At 41.2% G+C, this 22,331-nt stretch overlaps 1 protein-coding gene across 1 annotated transcript in view; it reads right to left on the bottom strand.

Annotated features, from left to right (window-relative positions):
• CRYBG1 (crystallin beta-gamma domain containing 1) overlaps window positions 1–14,513 on the bottom strand; it is a 203,707-nt gene extending 189,194 nt beyond the window's left edge. Inside the window, exon 1 of the mRNA XM_027089410.1 lies at window positions 14,312–14,513. Coding sequence (XP_026945211.1) covers window positions 14,312–14,484 — 173 coding nt within the window. The 5' untranslated portion in view covers window positions 14,485–14,513. The remainder of the gene's footprint in view (window positions 1–14,311) is intronic.
• Window positions 14,514–22,331: the final 7,818 nt, after the last annotated feature.

Consider the following 22,331-nt stretch of genomic DNA (forward strand, 5'->3'; position numbering starts at 1 on the left):
TGAATGGTCTTTTACCTTTCTGCAGTGCAAAGACCCTAACTTAAAATATAATAAAAAGAACATACCACTCAGATTCAGATGATGTCAGACAGGATCCCAGCAGGGAACAGATGGCACACAGATGGCACAGAAGAGATGACTGAAAAGTGTTTAAAGAACTATTTACAAGATGTGGGAAGGAGAAGGAAAATCAATAAAGGGCAGTGGAGCAGCCCAGGGCTCCTAACAGCAGGAAATCATTGCTACCTCTAGACAGATAGGCAAGGGGAGGGTGTGAGTACTGGAACTGGCAAGATCTGAGCTGTAGAAGAGGCTGTAGCTTTCAGCAGAGTAACAAAACCACTACCACACTCCAGTGCCACCTCCTGCTCCTGCCCTCTCCTCCAAAGCCTCCCATTGGCTGAACCCAGCTAGAAACCAGAGGGCAGGAGAGCTTGGTCCACACAGTCTATCAATCAGCTCTCAGGAGCACAGAGGAAGGTGGAGAGTGGATCTGGAAGGGCAAACAGAGAATATCCAGAGACTGAGGTTTCACACAGAGATGTTCACTGCAGCATTACTACTAATAATGAAAAATCAGAAAGAACCTAAGTGTCCAGCGATAGGGGAATGAGAAAGAAAATTATTTTACATATTTTAACGACATGAGAATATGCTTATGATATAACGCTAAGTGAAAATAAAACAGGACACAAAAGGCATCTAATGCTGCCTTTGTAATTTCATCTTTAGTGCTAAATTATATGAAAATATGCACAGAAAAAGAACAGAAAGTGTTTTCATAACTAGTTATTAAAGCTACCAAAATAGCTGAAGCAAATGTAGTCTACATCAACAAAAAAACCGAGAGTCTCAATCATAAAAGAACAGTCCCTTCGAAGGTTCACTACTCTGACCACTTCCATAGAACTGGACAGGTCATTTGAAAAGTGGTATCAACCAATCAAGCCTTTTCAGGGAAGATAAAATGATACTTTTGGGATCTGGAATACAACTCATGTGAAGAACATGAGAATAAACTGGGCACATTTCTCTCTTACTTTCCGTAGTTCACATCATATCTTCCTCCACCCCCGCCAACCCCAACCGGCAGCTCTTTAAACAGGGAATATAGAGAAATCTGTATAATGATCACTTGAACCACTAAAAAGATTATGCCTCTCTCAACCAATATGCCACTCAAAATAAAAACAATTCTAAACTCTAAAACAAAATGTTGATATTCTGAAATAACATTAAACTTCTAGGCATATTCTGAAGTTTTTTCTCTTTCTCATCCCTCCCTGCTTTGCTAATATTGTAAGCACATGCTTAATTTACCAAGTAAGTAATCTAGCACTGAGCACAGATATGAGTACATGTGTGTATACACATATGCATGCATAGGTGAGTACATATAAATACATATAGGTGTGTGCATATAAAGATACACACTGAGTGTGTGTATATATACACACACATACAGGCCAGCATAAGTACTTTACACATATATATGTCCATAGAATAGATGGATAGAACATTATCGAGTGGTCTTTGGAATTCCTTTAGCAGTATCAATGTTGAGACCTCTCAAACATCATAAATCCTTCATCCCCCGTGAGTCTTAAGTTCCTGTATCTCTCAGCCTCTGTCTTGTGCATGTTTGAACATTTACTCTTCTACCTTATTATAATGGCAAATGGGCAACTTTTCATTTTAATGGTGAGTATTGCACAGTCTTCAGAGACAGGAGAATGAGACTCAGTTTCCCAACAATAGAGCTTGAACTGGTTTGCCAGCCCATACCCCAGGGCCTCACACACAGCAGATGTCCACATATGTTAAATAAGTGAATTACATTGGTGCACTTTCTTTTTTTTTTTTGCGGCACACGGGCCTCTCATTGTTGTGGCCTCTCGCGTTGCGGAGCACAGGCTCCGGACACGCAGGCTCAGCGGCCACGGCTCACGGGCCCAGCCGCTCCGCGGCATGTGGGATCTTCCCGGACCGGGGCACGAACCCGTGTCCCCTGCATCGGCAGGTGGACTCTCAACCACTGCACCACCAGGGAAGCCCCATCGGTGCACTTTCACTCTCACATTTACTTACCTTCCTGAGTGTGACAGACACAGACACCAAAGACCATACATTAAGACCGCTTTTGATAGAGATAACATCTGCTCAGTTGCTTGAGTCACACGAAAGAAGCAAACCTGATGCTTCAATTACCATTATCACTGGATAACTGTTTTTAAAATTGGAGAAAGTCTATAATAAGCAGAACTGAGCAGAGAGTGTGGTTCAAGATAAAGTAGGAAATTTCCAGTTGTACTCTGGGAATTAGGCAGTACTAATGACTATAGTAATTTAGGCTTTAAAATAACTACAATAAATCTAAGTACCAGAGCAGAAGTTTTAGCCTAGTATAATGGAAAAAGAAATTCACTCTCTTCTATGAACTATTGTAAGTTAGTTTTGTGCGTATAATAATACTCATAGAAATTAATGAACATTCTTAAATGTAATTTTAAGAATAACTCAAACACATAAAAGTCAAAATAAAATTCAATTTTCAGAGAAATGAGCACTAAAGACAAACTTGCTAGCTCCTATAAAGAGAAAGATTATTTAAAGGGTTTTCATAATCCTTTTACATCAAACTCTCTAGATCTACGTCTTTCAAGCCAACAGTATTTCCTATAAATTCCGAGTCTTGGTCACCAGCATTTTCTTTCCTCTTCTAGGGCTATGATTAATCTTTGCGCAGAGTGAAAAATCCTCAACATTTTTCACCTTAGATTCCTTTGCATACTCTGTGAATCATCTCAGCAACAGGTAAAGGCTTGGTGGCTTTGAGAGTAGATTGGAAATCAGGTGCAACAAGTTTAGCTAACACTTCAGGGACTGAGTCACTGATTCTCGGCAGTATTATCTCAAGTCAAATGTTCCCAGGAAAACAAGAATGCCTCATGGACTTCCCAGCACACACGAATTCTTCATTCTTGGGTATTCCCCTTTTCTAAATAGGATGTGGTAGTGTGCAGATAATTAAAAAGGAGAAATGCATCTTTCCTGGTCTTTGAAAGGGTGATTGCTCTGAGAGTAAATGGATAACTACATTTCTGTTTGATGCTTCTGTTCTTTAACTACCACACACACACACACACACACACACACACACACACTCATTCACACATTCTACCAACTGCTCATCCAATCAGCTTTAGTTTTCTCATGGTGTGGTGAAAATATTACGAGCTCTGGAGTCTGAAAGACCTGGGTTCAAATACTGTTCTGTCATTTACCAGCTAAATCAGCCTGCGTAAGCTACTTCCCCTCTTTCAGGTTCTGTGTTCTCAACTGTAAAAATGGGGGTAAAATCACCTACTTAGCAGAGCTATTATGAAGATTAGATGAGATACACTGAATATTAAGGCAACTGTCACATAACAGGTAATCAACAACTCGTGCCCTTTCACCTATGTATTCTTTTTTTTTTCTTTTTGGCTCGTGGGCTCTAGAGCGCAGGCTTAGTAGCCGTGCGTATGGCCTCAGTTGCTTCGTGGCATGCGGGATCCTCCCGGACCAGGGATCGAACCCATGTCCCCTGCATTGGTAGGCGGACTCCCAACCACTGCGCCACCAGGTAAGTCCCCACCTATGTATTCTTAAGTTTCTTATGTTTACTTAACTTATAGGAGAGGTTGGGAATTATTGGGCTGAGAAGAATTCCCCTCCTCCATTCCCCACCTCCGCACCCATTTTCCTCAGAAAACGGCCCAAACCCAACTGGCTGTCTTTTGCTCTTTGTTGATCAGTTCCTGGGTGGCATGAAGACAAAAATTGGTGCTCCCCTTTGTTTAACATCTGCTGGCTTTGTAAATTTGTGGAATTGTAACCAGAGTATGATTACACACACAGAAAGCAACCAGGAGTCCTGTAGTGAGCAAGGAAGTCCATGCATAAACTCCTGAGACGCTTCTCTGTGGGAAACCACGTGATGAAGCAAACACAGCCTCAATGCATCAAGTTATCACCTAGATCTAGGACTGATTGTTCCCTTATGGGCATAAAAAAGAGCTTTGAATAAAAGTGAAATAACAAGGAAGGATACAATTAAGCACCGGTGATGCACTAGCTACTATGACTTCTAGGTCAAAGTACTTGAAACTTCTTACAGGGTGAGATTAGGACAATCACAATATGCAAAGTGGTAAAAGTCAAAACCGAGCCAATGCTGGATATTCAGTCATACTTGTCATACTTTGCTTTTTTATCTTGAAAAAAATTATCCAATTTCTAGTTTTAGACTAACTTGTTTAAACATGTTTACTGACACATATGGGGAATACAAATGTTCTTGTTTCCATCCAAAGTAGCCTCCAATGAAGGATTCCTGAACGATAACTGAGTCTATTTCAGACAAAATTGTTTTGGGGAGTCAATAGTAAAAGAGAATAGTTTTGTAACCCCACCTTGGAGCAACTACATTTTGTTTTGCATATAATAACAGCAAGATAATATTTCTTGCAGATAATAGCAACCACTTAGTTCTCAGGAGGGGAACAGTGGGCAAGCAAGCCAACCTTTGCAAGTAGAGCCAAGAACGGCTGGCAAGGCCTGGGGCAGCCTCCCCTGCACAGGCTTGAAAAGGGCCAGTTCTTAGGTTTGCACGTGGCACTCATGATAAAGGAGACACTTACACTGTATGTCAACATCAATGTCAACAGTTTGGTTCTACTGTCAACTTTTTCTAATAGCAGAGGCAAAAATAATCAAACTGTGCTTTCATAGAATATTTATGAAATTCATCAGTATTATGAAAACATTTAAATGACAGATCATAAATAAAATATATTCCCCGTCTCAGCACCATTATTATGTCAGGCCCCATAAAAGGAATTCTTGAATGGGTAGAATATGGATAGACTCTATAATTTTATTTTATTTATTTTTTGGATAAAACAACAGAAATTTATTTCTCACAGTTCTGGAGGCTAGAAATCCCAGCCCTAAGTGTCGGCAGGGCTGATTTTCCTGAGGCCTCTCTCCTTGGCTTACAGACGGCTGCTCTCTTGCTGCCTCTTCACATGGTTGCTCCTCTGTGCGTACATGCCCCGGTGTCTCTCTGTGTATCCTAATCTCTTCTTATTATGACAAGTTAGATTTGTTTGGGGCCCACCCTAATGGCCTCATTATTTAACTTTTTCTCTTTAAAGTCCCTCTCTCCAAATACAATCACATTCTGAGGTATTGGAGTTTAGCACTTCAGTTATGAATTTTAGGGGGACACATTCATATACTCTATACTTTTTTTTCATTTCATTTTTTTTTTATGGCTGCGTTGGGTCTTCGTTGCTACACGCGGGCTTTCTCTAGTTGTGGAGAGCAGAGGCTACTCTTCGTTGCGGTGCGTGGGCTTCTCATCGCAGTGGTTTCTCTTGTTGCAGAGCACAGGCTCTAGGCACATGGGCTTCAGTAGTTGTGGCACGTGGGCTCAGTAGTTGTGGCTCGTGGGCTCTACAGTGCAGGCTCAGTAGTTGTGGAACACGAGCTTAGTTGCTCAGTGGCATGTGGGATCTTCCTGGACCAGGGCTCGAACCCATGCCCCCTGCATTGGCAGGCGGATTCTTTTTTTTTTTTTCTTTTTTGCGGTATGCAGGCCTCTCACTGTTGTGGCCTCTCCTGTTGCAGAGCACAGGCTCCGGACGCGCAGGCTCAGTGGCCATGGCTCACGGGCCAAGCCGCTCCGCGGCATGTGGGATCCTGCCGGACCAGGGCACGAACCCATGTCCCCTGCATTGGCAGGCAGACTCCCAACCACTGCGCCACCAGGGAAGCCCTGGCAGGCGGATTCCTAACCACTGCGCCACCAGGAAGTCCCTACTCTATAATTTTAAAGACCATCTTATTATTATAAAATATGGGTTGTGCAAACTTTAAACATTTTTTGAAAACATGAATTAAGATATTTTGTGTGTGTGCGTGTTTTGTTTGTTTGGGTTTGTTTCTTTTTTGTTTTTTAGGTAGTAGGTGAAGTACTAATTATAGCAGGAACTCTGAAGGTATTTAGTATGTCAGTAACCAGACTATAGTGTATATTCCAGCTGAATAACTAATAACTCAATCTGGGGATCAGACAGTCTCATAGTTGTTGGTTTATGAATCTAGGCAAAGATTTCCCAGAGAATAGTCATCAGGAAGTTAGATGAGTCAGTTGGGCTCCTGCCAGAGTTGGGTAGAGGCCAGGAATGGAGCGGTACAGTCTATAACCCAAGAGAATCCAAAAGAACAGCTGAGCAGAAAGCAGAAAACCTGCTTTTAGTTGCACTTCCCCATTTGCATTGCATTCTTTGAACTTCAGTTCCCTCATCTATAAAATGAGGGTCTGGGCTTACTGCACAGAGCCATTACGAGCTTCATGAGGGATAAAATACCAGCAGTAGTTTATAATCCTTGAAGTGTAAGGTCAACATAAGGTGAAACTTGTATTCGTTAACAGGGAACCCTCAATGATAAATCAGCAAGTGAAACCAAAGGATTCAAGCAGCAGGACCTCTAGAGACCTAAGAGAGAGTTACTCCTTGAGAAATTCTGACACCCCACTTAGCCTGAGCAGCAACTATAAATTCTGAGGGCCACCTAGCTAGCCACTTATATCTGACTTTGCACTCTACTGCCTGGGCCGAGACTGTGAGGGAAGAAGAAGGGTGTACCAACCAGGTCCCCTTCCAGGTCATGCTGTTTCCTGACGAAGCTTGGGCAGAAGCCCCAGACTAAGGATCTAGACACGGATGCTTTTGGATATAACATACACTTTAGAATTTCTGCTTTAAAATTGTTTTTTCTTCCAAGAATTTAACACATTGTACTTTAATGTATTTAAATAGTTTTTCTCTTCACTAATTAATATAGAAATTGTTTAGTACCAAACATTAATTTGTTTTCCTATGTATATTATAATTCCTGCATGTGAACTCTACAGCCTAAATACACTCACTGTGGGAATACAAAGAAGGTAGTGTTAACCACAGTGCTTTCAATTTGCAGTGATTAACTGCAGGACTCAAGACCACCAGCTGGAGAACCCTAGCCCCAACCATAATGAACTCCCTGACAGTCAAGTTACCATATGCCTCTCTGTACCTCATTCTTCCTCAAAATAGGAATAATATTGATAATATTACCTACCTCTCAGGGATGTTATGAATTAACTGTAGTGAGTTAATAGTTGTAAAGTACTTAGAACAGTGTCTGACAGACAGTGTATGTTAAATAAGCTGCATCTTTCAATGAAATCTTGATGGAAAACAATGTTTTCACAGACATGGTCTAAAGTTATTATAAATCAAATGCCTCCTGTATTTTCTTGTCCTATTCATAGCACATGTTATTTTGCCTCTTGACCCCAACTTCAAGATAAAAAACTATCCAACTAGAGAACCAAACTACAAACCAATATCTTGCCAAGCTTAACAGTAACTTATTTTCACTCATTTAACTTCCATACAGGGGAAGGTAAAAAACAAAAGGCACTCGTTAATTCTGTGTTTCATTCTTCCGTGTTAGCTACAGGTTCTACCTGTCCTCGTCTTACCTATAACTTGTAGATGAGAGAAACTGGGGCACCACAAACGGACTTAGGATTCTCTGCCTCACCTGTGTGTCTCGGGGTCTCCTGGTACTTTGTCAAAATGATCCCTTGTTATGAAGTTTCTCTATCATTGCTTCACTCCCATTGAATAGGCCAATCCAGGAGACACACAGTGCTGTAAAGACAGCACTAAGCAAGTGCTCATTCTCTAGCATGAAGGCGTCTCATAAACCTGAACGCACAGAGGTATTTTGATGAGGCATTTGCATTGGCCCAACGCAGCTGTGTTTTAAGGGAGCAATAAGTGAGCTAATGAGACTCATAAACAATTGACTGGCCTTTCTTGCCAAAATCCCCACAGGTGTCAGATATTTATACATACCTTATCTTGAAAACTCACTTTGGGACAAGATATAGAATTCACATTTCAATCCTCTCTTGGGTAAAAGTCCAGAATTCATTTTTCTAAAGTGCATATATGAAAAGACACCTGTTGGATATGCCAGGAAATTTGGTATGGCAATAAAGATAGGTTGCTCTTAAGGAAGAACACCTTGCTTTTAGAACACAGGCAATGCTGGACTCTTCCTGAAGGAGACTCCAGAATCATTCTGACGGAGATCGAGTAGACACCAAGTTAGCTGTGTACCCTATATAACAATCCTCTTTGGATCTGTAAATCTATCTAAAAAATGTCAAGAACCACTCATTTTTAGCCTGTAATTTTAGAGTATTAATATCATGTTTACCTATAATTTCAGCGAAGATTTTCAAATCAATATGTCACAATTGAAGGCCAATCTTTATTCCTAGGTGCCAAAATGCGATAGAATAGCTGAGATAATCTAAGGCTCTAGATATTTTAAATAGAAAATTATTTATGTATAATCCTGAATACATGATTCTCTTTGTTTTAAATGCCACTGAGAAAATAAAAGTTTCCATGATTTTTCTTTTTGTCCAGTATTGGATATAGTTTAAGATGAGCATAATCTGAAGAAGATTTAGAGCCTTTGACGATCTCTATATGAGAGAATAAAAATTCTCATTAATTATTCAGTATGAGTAAAACTTCTTCAGGAGAGAAAAAATTTTCTCCTCCTTCAAGGTAATCCTTATTCTGACCTCAGCGCATTTGGTTAAATCTTCTATTTCTGCACTTAAGGCATGATATGCTACTTTATTCATCTATATGCCCCTCCTCCACTAAATTACAAGTATCTTAGGAGCAGAGGTCAGCTCTAATTTCATTGTTCTTTTCTCCAGTGCCTGATACAGAATAAGTGCTCAGTAAGTGTTTGTTGGACATAAGAAACTTCTCTTTAACTTCGGATTGAGAATCATTTCAATAAGATACAGAAAGGAATTTGCTGCCATAGAAAAATGTATCATTAATCCTAGAAAAATGATTCTGTAGGTAAGATTGCATTGCTTTTCATGAACAGGCTCTCTAGATCTTCTATACAGTAGCTAAAACATGAAAGGGAGATTAAACTATCATTTGATAAATTTTTCAAGGTAAACAGAAATGCATACAGTTCAAGATTCAAATAATCTCACCAGACACAGTTTTTTTAATAACTAAATCACTTCTTTCTGCATGGACATTCCTAAAACACAACCAACGCCTTAGGTGAACTAAAAGTTAAGACAGATAAGCGTTTTTAATGTTCATAGTAAGATGGGCATTTTGAATGAATATTAGCAGTTAGAAAATAAATTTCAATATTGAATATCTTTGCTACATGGCTCTAATCATGCATGAATAGTAAAGCAGTGATTCGCTGTCTCATCCTTATAAATAAAATTTATAATTGAAAGCTACAGAAGAAAAAAGAAATAAACCTAAGCCCAGAAGTACTAAAGGTCTCCAAAAGTGTTCACATCACTTGGTTACGGACTAAGACGATTATGACTAAAAGTGTAGAAATAGAGTGGATAAAGTAATATAATGACAGAGCTAAGTGGCAAAGAATTATCCTATACTAAACTTAGACTCCAAAATCACTTCAGGAGAGGGATTTCCCTGGCGGTCCAGTGGTTTAAAACTGTGCCTTCCAATGCGGGGGGTGTGGGTTCGACCCCTGGTTGGGGAACTGAAATCCCATATGCCTTGTGGCCAAAAAACCAAAACATAAGAACAGAAGCAATATTGTAACAAATTCAATAAAGACTTTAAAAAAGGTCCACATTTTAAAAAAATCTAAAAAAACAAACCAAAACCAAAAAATCACTTCAGGAGAAATGCCTCTAACTTCAAGTATAAAGTTTATCTTTGGCTTCTTAAATCAGATGTATTAAGACTTTTAAGTCATTGAATGCACAAAGGCCTGCACTTTTACAACTACAAAGGTACTTCCAGTTACCCAAAGGTACTTCAAGTCTTGACAGACCTGGTTACAACCTCTCCTGGACTTGGAGTTGTTTGACTCCACTTACAAAGTACAAAGGGATTTATGAATGCTACCACCATTACTATGCAGACAACGACAATTACAACATCACTGCCACAATCACTCCCACTCCCATCACCTTTCATCTGTCCAGCACCTGCTTCAGGTTGGGCCCTGGGCCAGGTGTTTTACATAGATAGTATTTAACCATCAGAGAGCCCCAGAAGAGAAGTGCTATTGTCTCCATTTTACAGAGAAAGCTGAGGCTTAGCAAAACTTATCCAAATAGCAGAGACAAATTTGAAACTGAGTCTGTCCAACACCACAGTCTATGCCTTTTTCCACTGCAGCGTGCTCTCAGAGCTATTTATTGAGCCTCTGTTATCTTCCAGGCACTGTGCTAGTCATTGTAAATACATACTTAGAAGTCTCCAAAACAATGCTAAGAGGTAGGTTGCAGATCATGAAACTGAAGTTAGAGCAGTAAAGAAACTTCCCCAGGAGCTCACCGCTAGTAAGTGACAGGGCTAAAATTTAAATTCCTGCTTTATCAGTTGTGAAACCACGTAAACTTAAAATGTCAAACTCTTGCCTTTGGCATAAGCTAAATAAGGGAAATAACCCAGTATGTATTAACCAGTTTAGATGCAATATTAGGTAAAACAAACTTAGGCTTATCTAGCTATGTCCTTTATATTAGAAAATAATTAAACCTGTTTAGAGTTCTAAACACTAAACCAGCCACAAAAGACTAAAAACTAGAGTCAATTAAGTCACGAAGACTAACACTCTACAGTTCCAGAACGCTTTCAAATAACATTTTATTGTTCTTTTTCTCATGGAATAAAACAGCAGTTTATCCTCACAACACTCTAGTGATATAAACAGGGAGTAAGTTGTTTTCCCTTTATAGAAGGAAAAGGTCCATGCCAGGACAGAAAAACTAAGGGACTGTTGACAGGCCCAAAACTTGAACCTATGTACCCTGAAATGAGGATGCTCTGCTCTCTGGCTCTGGCTGCATTTTTTCCTCCAAATGAAACCAGGTCTGCTGATTTTCAGAGGATTATGGAGCCCAGCCATCACCTGAGTTTGGCTTCCCTGCAGAGAGCATTAATGCTTGCTTCCAGGTTTCGAGTTCAGTTCAGATCGTGGGTGATCATTTTTAATTCACTGTACTGACCTTAGCGAAGAGCCCATTTCTAGTCAAAATAACACTGGATGTCTTGATTAGGGAGAATAAAAAGGAAGAACTATTTTCTAGCAGAAAATAAACAATGAAATTACTACTCAAAAGAAAGTATAGGGCTTCCCTGGTGTCACAGTGGTTAAGAATCTGCCTGCCAATGCAGGGGACACGGGTTCGAGCTATGGTCCGGGAAGATCCCACATGCCGAGGAGCAACTAAGCCCGTGCGCCACAACTACTGAGCCCGCGCTGAGCCTACAAGCCACAACTACAGAGCCCGTGCCCCGCAACAAGAGACGCCACCGCAATGAGGAGCCCGCGCACCGCAACGAAGAGTAGCCCCGCTCACCACAACTAGAGAAAGCCCACACGCAGCAACAAAGACCCAACGCAGACAAAAATAAATAAATAAAAATTTTTTAAAAAATGAAGTATAATTCAAAACCTAATAAATGACGGTGCCACTAATGGCTGCTAAGGAAAGTCTGGCCATAGCTCGCCATGCCCTCTCCACACACCAACGTGGTCCCTCTGATGGCAAGAGCAGACTGGACGAGACAGGAGATGAGGCTGACCCAGAAGGGCGAGGCTCTATTTCTATGGAAAATTACATATTAACATGTTTACCAAAACCAAGCTGGAAAAAAACCTCTAAGTGTGAATTTCAGGAGGAGAGTCAGCCATGTTCAAATTATTTTATGTAAAGAAAGCAAGCAATGGTCACTGAATTTTAGAACATCTACACTGAAAGTCACAAATATTTGCAGAATACAGAAATCTGACATCAATAAACTTTGAACCATCGTTGGAGTGGTAAAAGCTCTTTTAGGAAGAGAAGCATTTTCCCCCTCCCCAACCCTGTTTTTTCCATTTCTCCCATTAGACCTTTGCATTTATAATAATGATGATGGTGGTGGTGGTGGTGACAGTTTTACATTTACTGAGTTTCTACTTTGTGTCCAGAAGTGTGACAAGAGTTTTACATTTAATCACATGAATTATCATGTGATATTCATGACAGCCTTACAAAGTTAGTATTACTCTTTTCTCCATTTTCCATATGAAGAAACCGAGACACAGAAAGGTGAAGTAACTTGCGCAAGGTCACGCATCCAGGACATAAATTCACTTTCATTTGCTCTAAAAGCCCACAATATTAATCGTGTATGCCCAGCAGATAAGTGTGGCCACCTGACTGTTCCCTCGTTATGTAGAAACAAAGGCCACAGTGAGTGCTGCACCTTCCAGCTGAGGTCCACCACCTCCAAATCCTGGACAGAAATGAACGTACAGGGCAGATGGCTCAAGAGAGCCACGCTGGCCAAAGATGGGCCAGAAACCTAAGTGTGCTTTAGCTGCTCTCTTTACTAGAAACAGGTACAATCTCTCAGAAGTAAACAAAATATTTATAAACATGGTATAACTAGAAAAACATCCCAAAGACAGACCAGTAAGTTTAGTTCTCAGGACATTTGTTAGTACAAAGTTCATCATAGTTCTGAAGGACAGGATGGAATGCTTCAAGACTGAACTAAAATACATGAAGCTCGAGGAGAGAAACAAAGACTCCTCTTTTAAGTTTCAATCTAAAACGTATTTGCGTTTGAATAAATTGTTTACAGCTGTGCATTATCTCATTTGATAGATATGAAATGATGTGACTAGGTCAAATAAGAACCACCATTATGGAAGTTTTTAAAATATTTACTGAGGTAATAGGAAAAATGCTTTTATGTTGGATACATCATTATTAAGTAACATATTTTGTTAGAAATTTCAATTAGTAGTTAAGCACAGTAAGTCTTTATGTGGATTAAAAAAATGTCCTATTACAACCAAGTACTACCGGGAATGATAAATATGAGAAAAAATACCTTCTCTCTTAGCACACCTCTCCCTATGCCCTCACACATAGACTGCCCTGAACCACCTGTTCAGGAAGTACTTCTCAGAAAGTACCATATTCTTCCAAGTGTTGGCGATGCTCATAATGCACCTCTGCCTGGAACTTGTTGCTCCTCCCCTTTTCTGTCTGACTAAAGCGCTTCAGTCATCCTCCTCCAGGAAGCCTCCCTAGATCCCCTCCTCTATGCTAACAACTATCATAGCACTTATCCCACTGTTTACTTTTTGGGCTCCTCAAGACACTAAAAAGTCTTTGATAACAGAGACCACTCTCATTGTTTTTGATATCCCAAAAACTAAATATTTTAGTTAATAAAATATTTGCTAAATGAATGAAAATGTGTTGCAAATTTTTTTTTTTTAGAAACAAAGAAAAATATTCCTACAATGCAAATCTTGCACAATATTATTCTCATTGTTCATAAAGGTGTGTTTTAAAAACACATACAGAAGGATATACTGGATATTGCCAACTGTCCTTCATTAAAAATATTTCACACACCTGTACTCCATAAAAATACTGTTACATCCAATTGATTATTGTTCAACGAATCCATCAGTTCAGATAGTATAATTGAATAATTATGCATAAAGGATAAAATCATCACAAAATCATGGCAAAGAATTTAAAAGCACAATGGCAGTTACACTTTGAATAACTAGGTTCTGCCTGGTTCTCCCACTGATTCCAATGGGGACAAGCCATTCACCCTTTGGTCTCAGATTCTCCACGCATAAAATGGGGGTAACCGTTCCTCCCACTTCTTCCTCCATTCGGATCCTCTGAGGACAATGGAGATATAACAACTGCAAGAGTGGGACTCTTCACAATTCAGGCACCACTATCAAGTCTTACAGAATCCCCAGGTGGAGCTCCGATCATCGTTCGTTATGGTAATAACCCTTCACAACCCACACGCTCTCGTTAGCAAGTTGATAGTATAGACTCTGGTGTAGAGTCTTTGCCAGTCAAAATAAAGAACACATGTGTGGGCACAAGTTCCTCTCGCTGGAGCTTTGTCTGAGCTAGAAGCCGCGAGGAACCCGGTCACACGCAGCGGCCACCACATCCCCCCCTTGGAGCCCGTTACGCTCCTGTCGGGGGAAACGACCCTGGGCCTTTCCCCTTCTCCGAGAGGGGTCGAGCGGGCTGACGGTGGAGAGGACTCCAGGGTCAGCGCAGCAGGAGTAGAAAGGGGGCAGGAGGAGGTGAGACTGTTGGGGGGAGGGAGGAGCTCGGCGAGGGGCTTACCTGGCCTCGCCGAAGGACGCCGGGGGCGGGTGCGGAATGAACACCCCACAGTCAGACCGCGGAGGCTGCTGTTTCTTCTTGGAGCGCCAGATATGGAAAGAGGCGTGCTTCTTGGGGGTCCTGGACGGACTGGACTCCCCGTGGTCGCCCTGAGGTGGCAGCGACAGTGGCATCTTCTCGTCTGCTTCCTCCTCCAGCTGCTCGGATGCTGCCGTCTCCGCCGCCCGGCCCTTGTGGAAGAACGCACCTCAAGCTGGCCCGCCTTTCCCAGCGCGCCGTCCGACCCCGCCCCCTGGTCGCGGGACCGCAGCACAGCGCGCCCCTCACCCGACCGCGGCGCGGAAGGCAAGGGGCGGGAGCCCAGGTGAGGTGCGCGCGCCGGAGTCCCAAGGTAGGGAGGACACGCCCCCGGGCCCGGGCCTCGAGGAGCGCGGCGGCCGCGGGACAGCGACACCTACTGGACAGACTGGGAACCGCGTCTCCTGACGCTGCATCCTCTACCCTAGTGGGAGCAAGAGTCGGGTCGGGTTTTTTTTTTTTTTTTCGGGTCGGGTTTTGACACCACCTCTGACGCATGTGCCATCGGTCGTCTGAGGAGTTGCTGGTCACTCTTGGCCTTCGCAAGGCTGGCACGAAGAATGCTAAGCCACGAGCCCCGCCTGAACGAAGGATGGGGAGAGGCGCATCCCGTGGCCGGGCTGCTCGGCAATTAGAACTAATCTACTCTGCCCTTTAGGTGTCTTGAGCAATGTCATGTGAGGGGTGGCTTCTGTTCCTGTTTGTAATCACGGGTGCCAACTCCTCTCCTCTCCCTTCAAGAGTCTGAAAAATTAATTTGTACTTGCACCTCATAAAGCACAAAAGGATAAAAAACTGAAGGGAATGAGGCATATTCCCCAGTTCCCAAGGGCTTAATAGATCCCTCATTGTGAATTAATGCCAGTCCCACAGGCGTCTGCGACATCTGTTTTACTGTTAATGATTTCCTTTTTTAACCACACAATCCTGGTTAAGTAGCAAAAGGGACTAATATTTAAGCAAAAGAAGTCCATGAGCAATTCACTTTGGGCATTATTGGAGTATAAAGTGCTGAAGAACCAAGTACTGCTTTAAAATTCAATGCAGTACAAGTCCCTCTTACACTGTAATACTTCTTTCTTTGCTCTTTGAAGACCCAACTTATTCATTCATTCATTCAAGAACATTCATTTTTATTTAATTATTTTTATATTTACATTTTTATCAATGTAATCCTACATATAGTAAAAAAAGCACAAACCATTAAGTATATAACTCAAATATTTACATATTTATGTGGTTGGGGGTATAAAATGTTTTTAAAGGACAGTTGACATTGCCTTAGAAAATCCTTCTGTATGTGGATTTTAAATATACCATTATAAAAATATAGAATATTTCCCAAACCACCTGAGTCCCTCTCCTGTCCCCTTCCACTGCCTTACCCCTCCCTTCTGTAAAAGTTTACCATTATTTCAATTTATATCACCAGAGATTAATTTTGACTCTTCTGGAACTTCACTGAAGTGGAATCACAAGATGTACCTCTTTGTCTCTGGTTTCTTTTGCTCAGTATTAGTCTATGAGAATCATCCACATTGCTTCACATAGCAGTTTTTCATTTAAAAAAATTATTGTGTACTCTCCCATGATATAAATATACCACAATTCACTTGTCTGTTCTACTGTGGATGGACATTTAGGTGTTTCCAGATTGGGGCTATTATGAATAAAGCTGGTGTGAACCTGTTTCACTATAAGCATCCATTTCTTTTGGGTATGTACCCAAGAGCTCAGCCTCTGGGTAACACGGTGGGCATATGTTCAGCGTCAATCGATTTTGCCAAAAAATTTTCCAAAATGGTTGTATCAATTTATTCTCCTTTCAGCAATGTTTAAAACTTCCAGTTTTTCTATATTTTCATCAACACTTGATATCAATTTTTTAAATTTCAGCCATTTTGATGGAGGTGTAATGTTATCTCACTGTAGTCTTAATTTATATTTCCTCAAGAAACATTTATTGAGTTTACTGAGTACTAATTATGTGCCAGGCCTTGACTTGGGGGGGAAGGGTGGTTGGTGACTGACAGACACATAGATGATATACGTCAAAGGGTAAGAGAATTAGTAGAGGTACGTACCAGGCCTTATGGGAGTTTGGAAACATTACTAACCCAGCCTGGGAGTTTGGGAGGGAGGAAGAGGAGTGGTCAGTAAAGGTTTATTATAAAAGTAGCCCTTGAGTTGAATCTTATTTATTTATTTATTTATTTGTGGCTGTGTTGGCTCTTTGTTGCTGCGCACGGGCTTTCTCTAAATGCGGCAAGCGGGGGTTACTCTTCGTTGCGGTGCATGGGCTTCTCATTGCGGTGGCTCCCCTTGTTGCAGAGCATAGGCGCGTGGGCTTCAGTAGTTGTGGTTCGTGGGCTCTAGAGCACAGGCTCAGTAGTTGTGGTGCACGGGCTTAGTTGCTCCGCGGCATGTGGGATCTTCCCGGACCAGGGCTCGAACCTGTGTCCCCTGCATTGGCAGGTGGATTCTTAACCACTGTGCCACTAGGGAAGCCCCTTGAGTTGAATCTTAAAGGGCAAAGGGACCAGCAAGAAAAAAGGAAGAGAAGGGAAGAGGGAAAGAGGGAAAAGAGAAGTTAAAGGGAAAAAAGAGGACATCTTCTCAAGCACACTTGCTCAAATATTACAAGTTCAGTAATTCATTCTTTCATTCCTGACTCCTCCAAGCAGATTCTTCATGCTATTCCCTTCTACCATCAAGGAATCTGGAACATATTTCAGTTATCACACTGTCCATATCGCACGGACATGATTTGTTTACGTATGTGTCTCCTATTAACCTGAGAGAAACACAAGAACATTTCTCATTTATTTTTACATTTTCAAAATGTAAATATCCATTCATTGAAATAATTAATCAAATGAATTGGTATTTAAACTAACTGGATACCTAGAATGTTTCAGGCGCAGATCTTGTAGACTGTTTAGTTTGTAAGAGCAAAGATCACATGGGTCTTTTTTACTATTATATCCCCAGTGACTAGCACGGTGCATGGCACAGAGTTGGCACCCAATATAGATTTTTTTATCTGAGTGATAAGAAATTAGAACTACGTATAGGAGGCCTAAAATACAGTACTTGTGATTAATCTAGTGAGGGAAATAGACACTTAAACACAACTTGATAAAATACAACTTGTACCATAAAACTTGGTATGTTCTAACCAAAGTGTTTCACTGTTTTCCAGTCATTGCAAAAGTAGACAAACTTAGGCTTGTTTAAGCAATAAATTAACTTATCATGGCATGTGAGATGGCTCACAGACTATCCCACAAAGCTGGAGAGCCAGACTCTGAAGCCCAAACATGCCCAGCCACTCCTGAGAGCTGGTCTAGCAAACACCACACTTATCACCTCTCCGCAGTAGGGGCTACACACAGGCAGCTCTGCTACTGCCATCCCAAGAATCAAAGACTTGTTCTGATCACTCTTGACCGAAGATCAACCCCACACCTTGCCCCCTTACACACTAATGCTCACTTCTAAAAAAAAAGTTCCGTTCAGGTACATCTGATTGAGGGAGCTCAGATCCTTTAATGGCTTCTTAGCTGCAAGGGAAATTTGAGATTTCTGGGTTCTACTTCAGAGAGATGGAATTCATGTGGCTCAAAATTTGCCAAACATAACACCGATACTCAAAAGAACCTAGGTAGCCAAAAGCACACAAGATGGTCACTGCCGAAGGAAAGGGCAAAAGGCTATGGGAACACAGAACAAGTGACTAACTCTGGATGGCTCTGGGAAGTCATCAGCAGGGAGGTGACAGGTTGATGAGCTGTGCTGATGAATAAGAATTTATCAGATAGGGAAGAGAGGGCTGGCAATCCAGAAAGGGTAAACAACATGGGCCAAAGCCCAGCATTGTGCAAGGTGCATGTGTTGGTGGGGAATAGTGAGAAGTTCAGTGAGGTTGGATAAAAGGGGATGGGGTGGGGCAGGATGGCAGGAGATGATGCTGGTATGATCAGGTGGGGCCAGATTGCTAAGCACTTGGTGAGCCATGCTTTTAAGGAATTGGGACTTAGCTTTGTAGGCAATAGGGACCCAGCTTACATTTTTTTCTTCTTTTTTTTGCGGTATGCGGGCCTCTCACTGTTGTGGCCTCTCCCGTTGCGGAGCACAGGCTCCGGATGTGCAGGCTCAGCGGCCATGGCTCACAGGCCCAGCCGCTCTGCAGCATGTGGGATCTTCCCGGACCGGGGCAAGAACCCGTGTCCCCTGCATCAGCAGGCGGACTCTCAACCACTGCGCCACCAGGGAAGCCCAGCTTACATTTTTAAATAGAGTGACATGAACAAACTTGGGTCTTACAACGTCCCTGAATGGAATGGAGTAGCGAAAAACTAGAAAGGTGAAAATATTTGAGGAAGACCAGTTAAGAGGTTGCTGCAAGAGGTCAGGGGAGGGGTGATGAGAGTCCACACCAAGGCGATGGGGTGGAAATGGACTGAAGGGGATGGATACAAAATCATGTAGGAGATGGAATCACCAGGAATTGTAGTAAATAGAGAAGAAGTAATCAAGAATGACAATGAGGTTAGATTTTTAGCTTAGGTAAATGGATGAAGGTGAAACCATTAACTAAAAACAGGAAAGCAGGAGAAAGATCAGGGTCTCTGGGCATGAAAATAAATTTGGTTTTGAACATATTGAGGCTGAAGGGCTTGGAGGCTATATAGGCACAGATGTCTAAGAATTCATTGAACATATGGTTATGGAGGCCACAGGTCAGGGCTACATACGTAGATTTGGACTTCATCACTGAATAGGTGGAAGCTGATACTGTGAAATCAGGTGAAATTACCTAGGGCAAATGTGTAGAATAAGGATAAAGGAGGAGCAAGGACAAAACTCTGAGTAACACTGACATTTACGTGCTTTGCAGGTGAGGGGGAGCCTACACACAACAGAGGCCAGACAGTGCAGTTAAAGAGGTAGGAGGTTGTCTGGGGCAAAGTGCATCCCTTTGGCAACGTCATGTGATGCCTATCTTCAAGATTTTATAGATAGATAGAAGCTGGGTCCTCTATCTTATTATGCCCTTTGCACTCTTCTCCCTCTATCCAGTAATCTCAGGTGCATTTAACATCTCTTCTCATTCTCCAACAGAGAATGAGGTCAAAAGGCCAGCTCTCTCTAACCTACACTGATTTTTTATTTCTTTCTTTAGCCTTCTCTTATATTTTCTATCTGAATTTAAGTTGACATTGAGGTAAACTGTAAAAATGCCCATAATTCTCCACTCTTCCCATAAAGAAGTAGAATCCATTTACTCACTCCTTAAATCTAGGTGAGTTATGTGACTTATTTTGGCAAATGAAACATTAGCACATGTGATGCAAGCAGTACTTGAAAAGAACTTGCACTTTGGGGCTTAGTTCCTTGCTTCTCTTGGAATCCTGCTGCTCTATGAACATACCTAAACTAGCCTACAGGATTATGAGAGATGTGTGGCTAAGTCACCCCTATTACCCCCAACGAACAGACAGCAAACCATCAGAAATATGAGTGAGATTATCTGGGACAAGCCAATACCCAGTCAAGCCACCAACTGATCCCTGACACACGAAAGAGCCATTGGAGATCAGCTAAGCCTGTCCCAGACCAGGACTGCCCAGTAGATTCATGAGCCAAATAAATAGTGCAGTTTTAAGCCACTAGTTTTTTGTCTAAAAACATTTGCTTAAAAAAAAGCAGTGACCTGGCACAAGGTCAATAAACAGCCAACTCAGTTGTGAGCACCTTTTGTATCTTAACCTCAGAGATGTGCAATGAATGTAGGCAATGGAAAAATCCTGAACTACCACATAAAGATTCAATTATTCCAAACTACTTGGTAAGAAAATGCATCTGTTTCTATGAGACAATATATTCTAAATTTTAAACAACTGACTTACAAAATGCAGCTAATTTGTAATTTGGAGACTTCAAAAATGCGACTTGATCTTCCTGCTTGAACAGACCAATAAGCTAGTACCTGTATCAGTTTTCTATTGTCTTTTGCTGCATAACAAACCACCCCCAAATTTAGTAGTTAAATTGAACACTGTCTTTCTAATATACTACAAATACAAAATGTTTATTATATTAAGGCTACTTTGAGGATTCCCTGTTCCATCTATTAAAATTATTTTTAAGTAGATTTTTAATTTATCTAATTCAGCAAAACACTCTGTAACTGATTTAGGCTAAGATGCATCATGTTAGAACTCTAAATAAAACCATAATGCAGGTAATCGTTTTATCTGAGATTCAGTGGTAAGCTACCTGAGGACAGGAACTGTCTGGGTCTGACATGTCAGGCAGCGACAAACCCCCAAATTTTATCCTAGGATATTCCTAGATTCAAGTGGCTAATAGAGTCCTCAGTTGTGAAGTAAAGTTAAAACTCACAACTACTAAAATATTTACTACCATATCAACGAACCAAAAATTTACTTGCTTTTAATCTTATGCAATAGAGTATATACCTCTAGTTTGACATAAAATTTATCTTGTAATTCATTTACCCTATTCTTAGTATTTTTGAAAGGTTCATTTTAATTTCCTCTTGTTGTTACAGCTCTATGGCCATTGTGTAACAAAATGGGAAATACAATGCTGAGCAAGTGGAATACCACAAAGTAGTAACGGCAGGGTGGCATACTTAAATCTTGTGATTTAGAGTCAGACAGACCTTGGCTGGAGTCCAAGCTCTGCCACTTACTAATTATGTAACTCTGAATAAATTACTCAACTGCTCTTAGCCTCAGTTTTTCTTCTCCAAAAAAAATGGGAAAGGGGCTTCCCTGGTGGTGCAGTGGTTAAGAGTCTGCCTGCCAATGCAGGGGACATGGGTTCGAGCCCTGGTCTGGGAAGATCCCACATGCTGCAGAGCAACCAAGCCCGCGTGCCACAACTACTGAGCCTGAGCTCTAGGGCCCACGAGCCACAACTACTGAGCCCACGTGACACAACTACTGAAGCCCGCACACCTAGAGCTCATTCTCCGCAACAAGAGAAGCCACCGCAATGAGAAGCCCACACACTACAACGAACAGTAGCACCTGCTCGCTGCAACTAGAGAGAGCCCACGCAGCAACAAAGACCCAATGCAGCCAAAAATAAATAGATAAAATAAACAAATTTATTTTGAGAAAAATATACTAAAGTAGGAAGGTAAGTGACGTGTGTTAATAGGGAACATAAGAGGATTTGGGGGGATGGAAATATTCATATTCTATATCATGATTGTAATGGTAGTTAGTTACATGACTAAAGCATTTGTCAAAATTCATGGAACTGTACACCAAAAGGTATGAATTTTACTGAATGTCAAGTATACCTCAGTAAAACTTATCTTTAAAAATATAATAATAAAAATTTTCAATGCATGTGAAGTAGTTAGCACAGTGTTTGACACTTAGTAAGTGCATAATAAATGATAGTTTAATATATGAAAATTATGAAAAATTAATTTTTCCATTGTCACAGCAATGATTCTCCCCATAGTTAATAAATTCCTACATCTCGGTGTACTGAATTGGAGATCAAATTCAGCATTCCCTGTATACCTCTTCTGCTCTTTAAATGTTATTAAATATCAAAGGAAAGTGCAAAGGAAATAGTCAGAACATACTTCCAGCTATGGTGCTGAATATTTTCACTTTACAAAGGTCTGTTAAACTCCCATTGAGGGCCCACTCTATGGGATGCAGAGAGATATAAAGACAATACAGGCATTCTGCCAACTTAAACACTTTATATATTCATTCATTCCAAAAATATTTCTTGAAAACCTACTGTGCACCAAGCACTTGCACCTGGAAATACATTTGGGGCTGGAGGAAACACTCACTATCCTTGTGAAACAGTCTTGTGGGAGAAGTGGACTTTAACCCAGGAATTACCCAAATACATATTAAACGTCTCAAAAATAGATACAAAT

Source organism: Aethalodelphis obliquidens, unplaced genomic scaffold (genome assembly GCF_003676395.1).
Source record: "Aethalodelphis obliquidens isolate GAN/ISIS:26980383/991018 unplaced genomic scaffold, ASM367639v1 scaffold3, whole genome shotgun sequence".
NCBI classification, from domain to species: Eukaryota; Metazoa; Chordata; class Mammalia; order Artiodactyla; family Delphinidae; genus Aethalodelphis; species Aethalodelphis obliquidens.